At 44.3% G+C, this 12,960-nt stretch overlaps 1 protein-coding gene across 2 annotated transcripts in view; it reads left to right on the top strand.

The window, feature by feature from the left end:
• The window catches only part of SIPA1L1 (signal induced proliferation associated 1 like 1), a 263,833-nt gene extending 252,143 nt beyond the window's left edge, over positions 1–11,690 (top strand). For both annotated transcript variants that reach the window (XM_054970694.1, XM_054970693.1), the window contains 3 exons: positions 5,113–5,227; positions 8,533–8,614; positions 9,191–11,690. In XM_054970694.1, coding sequence (XP_054826669.1) covers positions 5,113–5,227; positions 8,533–8,614; positions 9,191–9,334 — 341 coding nt within the window. In that variant the 3' untranslated portion in view covers positions 9,335–11,690. The remainder of the gene's footprint in view (positions 1–5,112; positions 5,228–8,532; positions 8,615–9,190) is intronic.
• The last annotated feature ends 1,270 nt before the right edge of the window (positions 11,691–12,960 follow it).

Genomic DNA, 12,960 nt, shown 5'->3' with positions numbered 1-12,960 from the left:
GTACCTATTACTTTGGCTCCAAGTGCCAATAATAAGAACCAGTTGGTTCCTTCTACTTCAGATCCAAGTGCCGTTAATAAGAACCAGTCAGTTCCTTCTACTTTGGCTGCAAGTGCCAACAATACAAACCAATTGGTTCATAAAGATCCCAGCTCGTCTTGGTCTTCATCCCAGCTGCTGTCGAAAAAAGCGAAACTAAAGTCAAAACATACTGAAAAGCGCTTGACTCCAAAACCGCAAAAGGAAAAACAGTCCTTAGCTTCGGCTCCATCTGCCTCCATGGTGTCCAGCCCACCTGCAGCTCCAAGAACGCCCTCTCCAACCCCGAGATGTCAGTCAGCCTTGGTTCCTGCCATTCTAGAAGGCGAGATTCCAGATCTCTCAGACCTAGGAGTGCCTTTATCTCCATTACCACCTTCCCCAGTGTGACCTGCACAGAAGGAAGCCGCTTCCTCGGTTCCGACTGACATCGAGAGTTGTCTAGAGGCCATTAGAAATCACAGACATCCATGGGTTCCATACCACTATGAGTCTCCTTACCATGATTACGCCTATGGCATGGAAGGTTCTCTGGGTCTGTACCCTCCACCTTACTACTGTTTGCATGATGACTACTGCCCTCTGGAACCTTGTCCTTCAGTTGCGATGACAAGACCTCTCTCAGTTCCTCCTACGGTTCCTGAAGACACCGAGTCTGCAGAAGAAACGATCCACCAATGCATCCTGACGGTTCTGACTTGGCATCCAAACCATCTTCTCCCAACTGCATCACAGAGGACTCTGCTGTGTCTCCCACTGAAGACCTTCGCCTCTACTCTGAACAACTGGCCAGAATGACAAGGCCATTGGAAATTGAAGTGACTTCTTCAGCTCCAACTTCAATGGATCCAGTGTCCAATGTTCTCCACTCTGAGGCAGTGGGCCCAGTAGCGTTTCCCATCATGCAGGGGATGATAGATGTTATGAAGGAAGTTTGATCTACACCAGCGACCTCAAGAAAGTTAGATAACCTCTATAAGACCAAACAAGACGGAGCTGGGTTCCTGTTCAACCACCCTCCTGCTAATTCTATCGCTACAGAAACCCTACAAAACAAGGGTCTTCCATGAGGTGGTTGTCATTCTGCCCCCACAGATAAAGAGGGCAAAAAGCTTGATATTTTGGGGAGAAAGGTTTATGCTTCATCAGCCCTAAATTTCCATATTGGCAATTATGAAGCCCTTATGGCCAGGTACCAGTTGTTCCTGTCGGACAAGATGGGCACTTATTTAAGTCTCATCCCTGATGAGAAACAGCTCCTTGCAAAAATTCTCCAACAAGAAGCCCTTCGGCTCTCAAAGCAACAAATTCTCACTGTGATACACATTGGGGATTGCTCCGCACGAGCTATGGCATCTGTCATCATGCTTTGGAGGCATGCATGGCTTAGAACCACTGTGTTAGCTCCACACCATAAATGAAGGGTTGAGGACCTACCCTTTGAGGGAAATGATCTTTTCTTGTCAACCACTAACGATGCACTTAAGAAAATAAAGGATGATAAGGTCATTAGGGATTACCCCGGTGGTTCCATACAAACACCAGTTCCTTTCTGTATCCTATCCTAATTACAACCCCATGTATAATCAGTTCCCAACTCAACCAAACTAGCATTTCTCTTGGAACAGCAACATGCTGCTTCCATGGTTCCATCCAACAAGCCTCAACGGAGGTATTACCGTCACAAGTCCAAGGACAGTTCCAATTCCCCCAGAGAGCAGTCAGGCTCTACCGAACAAAGTTTTTGTTGCCAAGCCATCTTTATTCCTCCCTGTCAGTCAATCCTTGCCCTTACCTTCATGGGAGAAAATTACCCAAGAGCTCTGGGTACTGTCAATAGTTCAGGAAAGTTACTCCCTAGAATTCAAATCCATTCCCCCAAATGTTCCTCCCCAGTCGATCCTCTCCCTGCCTCAAACACTTTTGATGAAGGAACTGCCGAGCCTACAACTTAAACAGGCCATAGAACTGGTTCCATCCTCCAGTTCCGATGACATTTATTCCTGCTATTTCACGGTGGACAAAAAGTCAGGACGTTCCTGCCCTGTCTTAGATCTCCAGTTTGTAAACAAGTTTGTTGTTCCGAGAAAGTTCAGGATGTTATCATTAAAAAATGTTCTACCTCTTTTGGAAAAACACTGTTGGTTCATTACTGTAGATCTAAAGAACACATATTTCCATGTCCCAATACATGTTTCTTACAAAAAATACCTTTGGTTCCAATGCAATTCCGAAAGATACCAATACAAAGTCCTTCCTTTTGGCCTCTCCTTTGCCCCTCAGGTGTTCACCAAGGTTATGGCAGTAGTGGTCAGCCACCTCAGGGAGAAGGGTTGCACCGTATTTCCCTATCTGGGTGACTGGCTTATCATGGGCCAGTCCAAAGAGTCTGTCTCTTATCACACCTTGTTAGTACTGTCAAGTTGTGTCAACCTTCCAACAACTGGGTCTCAGTCAATTTGAAGAAATCTTCCTTGGTTCCACAACAGAGGGCAACATTTGTAGGAGCAGCGTTGGACTCCACATTAGCTCAGGTTTTTCCCAACAAGGAATGAATAGCTCAGTTCCAAGACATTCTGAACAAGGTGCGCTCTTTCAGACATCAGAGCGCAAGGGAAATGCAAAAACTGTTAGGTTTTATGGCCTCTCTGACATTGATAGTCTCATTTGCCAGACTCTGGCTCTGTCATTACAAAATTGGTTTTACAGGGTATTTAATCTGCACTACTGGAACCCATACAAGCAGTTCTCGGTTCTGAGGATTATTCACAAAACCCTGTCATGGTGGAACAATGAACAGAACCTAATGATAAGTACCCCCATTCAGTTCCAGCCCCATTGACCTCTCCATCTACATGGACACTTCCCTGTCGGGGTGGGGGGCTTACTCTGGAGACAATCAGGTGAACAGCCTTTGGTCTCAACACAAGTCAAAGTTTCAGATCAGCCTTCTGGAAATAAGGGCTATCTGATTTGCCCTAAAAGCCTTCCTCCACCTTATCAAGGGCAAGAATGTCCAGACTTGCACAGACAACAAAACTGCCATGAATTGTCTGAAGAAACAAGGGGACGTGGACTCCCTGTCCCTCTCCCAGGAATCTGCCCTCATTTGGGAATGGGCAATCCAACATCAGGTTTCCCTCACAGCCATCCACATCGCTGGGGAGGACAACATTCTAGCAGATGCCTTGAGTCGGTCCAAGGATCTCAATTACGAATCGTCCATCCATATGGACTTCCTTCAACTCTTGTTCCGAAACGGGGTTTCCAGCTATAGATCTCTTTGCTACCACACTCAACAATAGGTTTCCCCAATACCACTTCCGAGCAGGCAAAGGGAAGTCCTCCTTAGGATACACTTTCCAGATCTCCTGTTCAGGCAGCCTTCCCTTCTCTCCCTCTCATGACTTTAACACTCAGCAAAATAATGAGGGAGAAAAAATCAGTGATTGTTATCACCCCTTATTGGCCAAGACAGGCTTGGTTCACCACCCTGTCCAGAATGTCACAGGGAAGGAGATATCTGTTTCCGCTGTCACCAACCCTTCTTCAAGACAGTGCGGTTCTTTACTACGATATAGACACTTTGAAGCTGACAGCTTGGTTAGTGTCCCCTCCAGATTAGAGTTCTCTTCCTCAGTCAGAAATATAATTTTACAGGCTAGAAAGCCTTCCACCCAAAAGTCATACACTGGGAAGTGGAAACGTTTCTCCCTATGGGAAGTTGAACAGGACTTAGCCCCTTCTTCGACTCCTTTGCCATCTGTCTTAGACTATCTGGTCCTGTTAAAGAACCAGGGACTCTCTAACTCCTCTGTGAAGGTCCATCTGGCGGCCATCTCGGCCTGTCATGAGGGGGTAAACAGTAGGTCCCTCTTCTCCCATCCAGAATGCAAGTCTTTCCTTAAATGTTTACCCGCTTGTGTCCACACCCACCCCTTAGTGGGGCCTATCTTTGGTTTTAACAGCTCTCATGCATAAGCCTTTTGAGCTTCTAGCTACCGGTCCTCTCAAATTTCTGCCGGCTAAGACAGCCTTCTTAGTGGCCATTACATCACCCAGGAGGGTGAGTGAACTGCAAGCCCTGAGGTATGATCCTCCTTTCCTTAGAATCAAAAAGAGTCCAGTAGCACTCTTTTTGATTTTGCTACTACAGACTAACACGGCTAACTCCTCAGGATCTACTTTCCTTAGAATGTTTGCAGACAAGATGGTTCTCTGTCCCAACCTCCAGTTCCTTTCTAAGGTGGTCTCTGCTTTTCACCTTAACCAGGACATTACTCTACCAGTGTTTTGTCCTTCACTTTCTACAGAGGCTGACAGGCTACTACACACACTGGACGTCAAACGTGCTCTGTGTTTTTATCTAGACAGGACTCTTACCTTCAGGAAAGACCCTTGGAGGAGTTGATGTGCACTCTTCTCCACCTCCCTCCCCATTCCTATAAGGTGTGATCTGATCACATCCTTGACTTTCTTAATCCTCGGCTCTTTCTAAAAGGAAAGGTTGTGGAACATGTGTGTTAAGATAATTGGATTCCACAAGCCATCTGGCCTTGCTGGAGGAATCAGCTGACGTAAACATGGCCCAGAAAGCAAGGCAGCAAAACAGCAGCTGCACATTCATCTACTGCACATAGGACAAACTATAGGCTTTCTGTCAGTTGCACTAAGGGAGCCTCTACTGAAATCTGCTATGTATTGTTCTATAAACAGTAGTCATATCTGCACAGTAGCACGATAACTATTTAGAACAGACCTGTAAGTTAGCAGAGCGCATGTCAGGCTTTTGAGCCTGCCATTTTAAATCATCTTTAGAAGCGTTTAGTGTGTGCTGTTCCTTTTTGCTGCCTCTGTGCACTAGTAGATTTTCCTGGGATAGCTTGTGCTGTCCATCCCCATCCTCATCTCAAGTGCTCTCCTCAACCAGGGTTCCAGGGTTTCGCTTAGTTATAGGAAGTTTCTCCTTGCCATTATTCCTGACTTTCTGATTTTGTTCTTGAGAGAAAACTCTCTTCTGCTTCAAGAGAGGAATTATTTGTTGCATGTGTCTATCCATCTTTCCCTCTCCAGTCCAGCGAGCCTCGTTTTTTGCCACTGGTGATGAAAACCATAGACCGGTCAGTGTGGCTTCCAATAGTGACCAAGCTGAAGACCAGCTTCCTGTGCAGATGATGTCTTACACAGGGTAAATAATCTGCTGAACAATCCTATTTTTGAACAGCAGGGCCGATTGGAGAAACTGTTGTTGTGTAACAGAGTACATAAATTGTAGACATGTATAGCTAATATTGTAAAACAAAGTAATGTAATTTCAGTCAAAAGAAACAATATTTGACTTGCTGCATAGGAGAGCAAGATTGGAATCCAGTAGCACCTTAAAACCAACAAGATTTTGGAGAGAGCGCCATTCCTTCTTGTGTCTGACAAAGGGAACTTGACTCTCTAAAGCTTACACCCTATAAAGTGTTCTTGGTCTTTAAGGTGCTCCTGGACTCTAATGCTCTTCTACACCAGACTAATATGGCTACCCACCTGAAACTAAATACTTGCTGCATATTTCTGGAGATTTATTCCAGGTGATGAATTTGGGAGAATATCAAAGTAGCCAACTTTTTTTACTTTTTATTTTTACTTCAATTATATCCTACCTTTCTCACCAATTGGGACCCAAAGCGGCTTACATTGTTCTCCTCTTCTCCATTTTTATCTTCACAAAAACCCTGTGAGGTGAGTTAGGTGAAGAGTGTGTGACTGGCCCAAGGTCATCCAGCAATGCTTCCATGGCAGAGCAGGGAATCAAACCTGGGTTGCCCAGATCCTAGTCTGACACTCTAACCACTACACCCACAGTGGCTCTCTCATTTTAATTATTTTGATAATGGGAAACAGAAATGCATATTCCAAAAAGAATGTTGTTGTACTCTGTACAACAAGGAACACTGTGCTTTAAAATCCTGGTATTCCTTACTATAGTTTTGAAACAAGCACACACTGTTTATCATTCTCCCTTCTTCTACTTCATCCTCACAACAACACTGTGAGATTGGTTAGGCTGAGAATAGGGATTCCAGGTCCCCCGGTGGAACAGGAGATATCTGGAGGGGGGATATCCAGCCCCTGCCCGCTTCCCCCACCCCACTCACTAGGGTCCCCAGGTGCCTGCCAATGGCAGGCAAACTCCCAAGGGCTTGCCACCTTGCCCACCACCCAGCCAGTCGTCAGCAGGAGGCAGCAAACTCCCAGAGGTTGGCAGGGTGCGCCCCCAAGCAGCGTAGTGTGCTCCTATGCACCACAGCAGTCCAATTCGGACTGCTCCCAGGGGCTTGCCACCTTGCCCACCACCCTACCAGTGGTCAGCGGGAGGCGGCAAGCTCCTAGAGGTTGGTGGGGCATGTCCCCTGGGTGGTGCAGTGCGCTCCTGCGCACCACAGCAGCACTCCCGTGCTTTGCAGCAGCAGAGGCCTGATCCAGGCCAAATTGGCGCAGATTGGGCCTGGAATGAGCCCAAATCAGGCTGCTGCAGAGGACAGCAGCGCTTCCATGCTCTGCAGCAGCCCGATCAGGGGTGAATTGGCTAAATTGAAGCCAAATTCGCTCAAATACGGCCGTTGCAGAGCGCAGCACTCCCATACTCTCCAGCGGCCTGATTGGGCCAAATCAGCCCAAATTGGGGCCAAATTTGCCCGGATCAGGCCTGAATCAGCCCAAATTGTCTCCCTGCAGAGCATGGGAGCACTCCCAGGGCAGCATGTGCCTTGTGCAATGATGTCACTTCCTCCCATCTCCCGCCTGGGGGATAGGGAGACTTGGCAACCCTACCACTCACCTGGCTGGCATGGCAGGGAGCAGAGGAACAGGCCTCTTCAGCCCACTCCCACACTTCGCAGCAGGCTGGTTTGGATCCAAAAGGGGCCCAAAGACAACAAAGGTGAGTACCAGGTACCCTCCCCTCCAGGTAAGCTGACCTGGCAACCCTAACTGAGAGAGATTAATTGAACTAAGATCATCAGTGAGCTTCATGACCTATTGAGGAACTGAACCTGGATTTCTCCCAATCTCAGCCCAGCATCTTAACCACTCTACTAACCTGGCCTGTTTTTAGCCTCTCTCTTCTAGATTGTTTTTCATGATCCTGGGCCTGTAGGCCTCAAGGATGTCTAAGTAGTAGATTAAATTTCCAGTAGGCCTGACAGTCAATTCTCCTGCAGGCCTACATTTATCAAGATCCTTCCAAGCTTAGGACTGGACTAAGGGAAATTGGAGGGAAAAGCAAGGCCAATCAGAACCAAGGAGGCTGGGCCATGGGAAAAGTAATATAAGCCCCTGCCCCCGAAGGGGAAAGTAGTTGTTCTCTCAGGAGCTCCAAGGCAGAGAGGCAGCTACTGGCAGGAGAGGATCCCTCACCCAAGGAAGGTGGTCTGGACCCAGGAAGGGTCAGGTATTGAAGGGACCAGTCAAATAGCTGCATGTTACGTTAAATAAAAAGATTTTTTTTACTCTGCCAGGGTTCTCATCTCTAGTTTCACCAGTCATCTGGCAATACCCTCCCCAACAGAGAGGAACTGCTTCAAAGGGTGGAGGGAGGTTTTCTTTCAGCCCTCCCTAGCTGAACTCTCAAACCAGAGTAGTGGCAGCCAGCATAAGGCCTTTGCCTGCTGCAAGGCTGAAGGGGGCAGGAGGGAAAGCATCCTGGGAGGGGATGCTTGGCCCCCACAAGAACCCCTGCTCCATGACATGGTATATTAAATACATTTGAATTGCCCTCACCAAAAGCCAGGCTCACATAAAAAACTATATAGCACTTCCAAAGCCTCAGGCACAGCATATTTAGATGCAGTGCAAACATAATACTTAACATTAGCCCTGGCTTCTTGTTTTAAGCCTGGTTAAGGTCCTAAATATATGGTGAAACCATGGCTTGTGGAACAGTTCTGTCCTCAGAAGTATAAAACACCAACAATACCTCCTTGTTACCTTGCAAACAGGTAGGTGGAGAAATTTCTTTACTTATGTTTTGCTCATTGCAAACAAATGTAAAATGGATGAAAGGAACCAATGTGTCAAACAATGCACAGCTTGTTTAGAAAATGCTTCCGGATGTGGTACAGAAGAATTCATTCTACCAGTAGCTATTAGCTCTGCGATCTAAAATTAACCTGAACAAAGTAAAAGAGAGAGAGCTGCACCCATTCTCGGTAACTTTGAATGCCAGGTGCTGGGGACATTCAGTGGGAAGGGGCTGTACGCTGTAGGTGTGCAGTGGCATCTGACTGGCATGAACAGGGTGTTCAGTAAGTCTGATCCAGCAGAGCCATTATTATGTCTTTCCAGCTTGCAATCAGTTTTTATCACAGGTTATGGATCCTGGTTGTAACAATCATTGTCAAGGAGAATAAAACACAGTTAAGCAGTTTGTCTCTATAAGGCCAAAGTGAGAATAATTATTCAGAAAAACTTGCAACTCGGTGTTCTGTCTCCTCCTTTCCACAGTAAAGAATCTCCTCCTTCTCTTGCTTCTAAAGTAAACCAGTTGGAAGGAATGCTGAGAATGCTGCAAGAAGATTTAAAGAAGGTAAAAATATTTCTTAAAGGAACTTTGAAATTGATTCCATTTTAAGTGCTTAATTATCAAGCATGCTCTGAGCACTGATTTTAATGGTCCTAGGCTTTATTTCAAAATGAATTTTTCTGTCCTTGAAGTGTAACTCCAAGGTTAAGCTAAATCTCTCTAATATGGGGTGAAACCAGCAGATGTACTTTCTAAGCTAGGAAAGCATGCAGGTGTACCGATGGGTGATACAGAAGAGGTATTGCTTTGCATTTGCCACGCACTACTAGCTCAGCTTGGCTGTTCGCAGCTCAACACTTGGCAAGCTAGCTTCTGCAATTGGTTTTATTAGAATCCATGGACTAAGGGAGAGAATTTAGCATATTTAGCTGTGGTGCTGGACTAGGAGGCACCTCCCACTTCTTTCTCTTGCCTTCCTCATTAACGATAGCAGAGTCCCCTTTGAGCTGGCAATTACAATGTTACTTACTAGTTACTTAGAGGGGGAGAAAAGGGAGGAGGGATCTTTGTCCAATGAAGTTACAACTGCTGGAATTGTGATATTAAGTACCCACCTGAGATCTTGTGGTCATTCCCCAGGAAAAAGAAGACAAGGCAAATCTTCAGGCTGAAGTGCAGCATTTGCGGGAAGACAATTTGAGGTTACAAGAAGAGTCCCAGAATGCCTCTGAGAAACTGAAGAAATTCACTGAATGGGTTTTTAACACAATTGATATGAGCTAAGAACAGCACACAAATACATACATTGGCAAAAAATACATACATCTCTGTAGTGGGACTCAGCTTTAATACCACCTTAATACCAACTTTGCGAGCCCAGTCAGAGCACTTTCATATCTTTCATATTCTATAACCTTTTTTGCATCTCTGCAAAGCACTCAGAACTATTGCAGATCAACAATCATTGTCTGCCTTTTGTAGAAAAAAGCAAAAAAATAATTTTAAAGAAAATAAAAGTTTAACTGCTAAAATGTGAATGTCTTTATTTTTTTGCACATTCTCTTTACCTGTTCTGTACAAATATGACTTAGAGAATGGACAAGAATAACTGTCCATCTGACTCTATTTATTTCTATACACTCCTTTGAATCAGTTTCAGATTATTCTGCTTTACCTTGCTGCTTTAACAAGTATTACGACTCCTAGGAGACTTAGAAAGATGTTTAATTTTTTTTTTGCTGCTTCCTTTCTATGGTTTCTGAAGTAAACCACAGGCAAGAGGATGTGAATTATGTTTCGGGTGTCTCCTTAATGATTTGCGCTTGATCATCTTTAGTGCTATCTCCACCTGTTGAATAGAGCCATTGCCGTAGTGTGTGTGCGTGCGCACATGTGTACCGTACAGCCAGCAGAGGCTTGAACCATGGCTATGGCAAGTTATCCAGTTCCTTTTTTTTGCATTAGTTAGTGATGGCTGTCTGCTTCATTTTCCTAGGGAAGCAAGAGCTTACCTTTCACCACTGGGGTATGCCAAATTGGCACCCTTTCTTACGAGCTTGATAGAAGAGAATACCTACTACTGCTATAGGTAATGCCCCCTGCCTCTTCCTGCTGAGGGACCTGTTGCATCTACATTTAGCTGGTGCCCAACTGTATTTGAGATTTTGTAAATGCTGAGCCACCAAAGAGAGCTGCGGTCCCACCATCACTTACGCATTACTGTGCAAGTGCTGTGGTACCCTGATGATGATGAAGGAGCAAGAAATTAGATCTGTCTCCATACCAGAAAACCCAAGTTATAGACACCTCGGTCAGGCTTGCACCATCCTCCCTACTTCCAAATGGCTTGTAAGGTACCACAGAAAGAAAGCAAAGGGACCCATGCTCAATTGCTGCCCATTGCAGGTGACATGGCACATGGTCTTATGCAGAATCCTTGTACTTTGCTTGGAAAACACAGCAAAACAATAGCTATTGCAATACAGGATTCTGGTTCCACTACACTTTTAGAAGCCATTTAATGGATATTTGCTGCTACAGACCATGCAAGCCTGCCCACAGTGTTATCCGTATCTAGATGTTCTTGACTTTAATGGAAGTCGCACATCTATAACTGCAGTATTGTAGCTTTAACAGCATATCTCAATGTTCATGCCAATGTATTCTTTCTCAGCACTCTTAGCTATAGAAAAGGTTAATGCAAATTAAGAATTATGATTTTATTTGGCAGGCCTTTGGCCTCAGTAAATCCTTTTAAGAGCTCTGACGAGCTGTAAGAGAAGAAACAATTGGATGATGTTAAAATGATCAAAATCATATTTTTTTATTTTTAGAACTAGAATTAAGGATAATATTCTGACTCTTACATCTCCAAAGTGTAGATTTCCCAGTGACACTAGCTAATGTAAAAGGATATGTATGCTGAGAGGCTAACTTGCCATAAAATGTCACACTGCAGGGATAAGCTCTTAATGTTAGTGGCGGGGGGGGGGGTGGAATTGTGTGTGTTGCACCTGCCTAAGCATTGTTTCAAGTGGCATGCGGTGAACTTACTTAGTGACCTTCTCTGCATGCAACCCAACTGAGTCCATAGTATTTTTTACTCCACATTGCCTTTTTGAAAAGTAACAGCCCATGTCTATCCATTTCATGAACTGTCTATTCTCCCCTGTGCTCCAGCCACTTTTCATTGCTGGAAAAGTTCTTTGCCATCGAGTCTTCCTAGCCTTTTTTAATATGCATTTTCATAACTTTAATAACTGTATGAACCCAGATGGTTTGCTTTGACCTAAAGCTTCATTTGTGGTGATAATCCCCTTGGAATGTGCTTCTGATAATATTTTGCCATGGAAGAGGGTTTGGTTTGAAAATATTTCTGGAGTGCTTCTGCAAAAAGCTAGAATGTCCTGGGTATTTTTTTTAATAACTTGTATGAAGGAGATCTATATAATGCCTGATGTAATTTGTAAATGAGAAGTATTGCTAACATCTCTAAGCATCCTGACTTCCTTTTTCTCTCTCTTTTTTATTTTAAAACATTGGGACTTGGGGCAGACTATTTATTAGAGTTTTGCAACAGAGTTCTTGTATCAAGCCTCTAAAAGGCTACTTGTAAAAAAAATTGACAATAAAATTCATTTTAAAGGCTCTTCTAAAACAATACTCTGTTTTTATTTTTTGAGCTTTGATTGCTCACCATATCACCTACATCAGAATTACTGGGTGCAAGGACTAAATCTTTCAAGGTCATTTTTGTTAACGCATCGTGCTTTTTATTCTTTATATCCTACTTTTCCCTTCCTGCATTTCAGTATATTCCTGTGTTGTAGTAGAAGACCTATTTCTAAATTCTAGGTTTGTTTTAGTTTCATCATGCCTGAGTACTTAACACAAAAGTAGCATTAACAGGAGGCTGACACTAGATGTCAGGCAAGATGGTCTGGGCTGCTTTTCAGAGGTTACTTGAACCAAAACATTTGTTGGAGAAAAAACCCTACTGCTGTCTGCAGAAAGCCTGTTTTACTCACTCCTACACAACATAGCATCTTCTAGTGTCTGTCTGAAGACCTGTAGAATCTGGCCACAAACTTTTCTGGAGAATAGAGGGAAAGTTGTTTGTACTTTCATCAAGGAGCAAAGAGAAAGTTGCTTCTGATTATGTCTCTCTCTCTCTCTCTCTCTCTCTCTGTATTAGCAGTGCTATAGAAATGTACTAGCTCAAAAAGCAGGTCCTCTGCCCAGTTCTAAGAAGGTCTGTGGTGCAAGTCTACCAGCTGGTGGTATCCGTGCCTCTCCCAGCAATAGCCACAAATGCCCTCTGAAATCCTGTTCTCTCCTAGGTGCAGGAAGGGGGTGGGGTATTCCGTGCTGCTGTGGGAGGGGAGAAACCATAGATGTCATGGTCCATGAGCAGAAGTTCTTGTGACCATGGAAGTGCTGTACGGATCCAACCCTTTGTATTCTTACTGACATGAAAAGTTTGCAAAGCTATTTCTGATGGGTCATTTATCTTCCACTAAAACTAAGAGTGACTAATCAAAGCAAGTATAACAATTATTTAAAATTCCATGGAGCTATGTATTCTCCAAGCATATTCCTAACTGCTGTTCCACTTGGATCTTTTGTTACCATTCCACTGCCTCTACAGAGATTCCTGTCGTGAAAATGTACATTCTTCTAAGTTATGCTGCACACTTCATTACCTACTGCTGGATCTAGGCCAACAGGGGAGAGACATGTTGAACAGATGGTATTCCCCATAATTAAAGCAGATTCCTTGCCTCATTGGTTTTACAGTACTCCAAGAAACCAATCAATCATCTGCTATATCTCCTCAAAGTATAACTCCTTATAACCACCTTAACAGGTTGCTATGGTAGTAGATAGAGTAAGCTGCCAATATAAATTAC

The sequence above is a fragment of the Eublepharis macularius genome, chromosome 2 (assembly GCF_028583425.1).
Source record: "Eublepharis macularius isolate TG4126 chromosome 2, MPM_Emac_v1.0, whole genome shotgun sequence".
NCBI classification, from domain to species: Eukaryota; Metazoa; Chordata; class Lepidosauria; order Squamata; family Eublepharidae; genus Eublepharis; species Eublepharis macularius.
The sequence above is the reverse complement of the archived record's forward strand: the minus strand, read 5'-3'. Positions and strand labels throughout refer to the sequence as shown.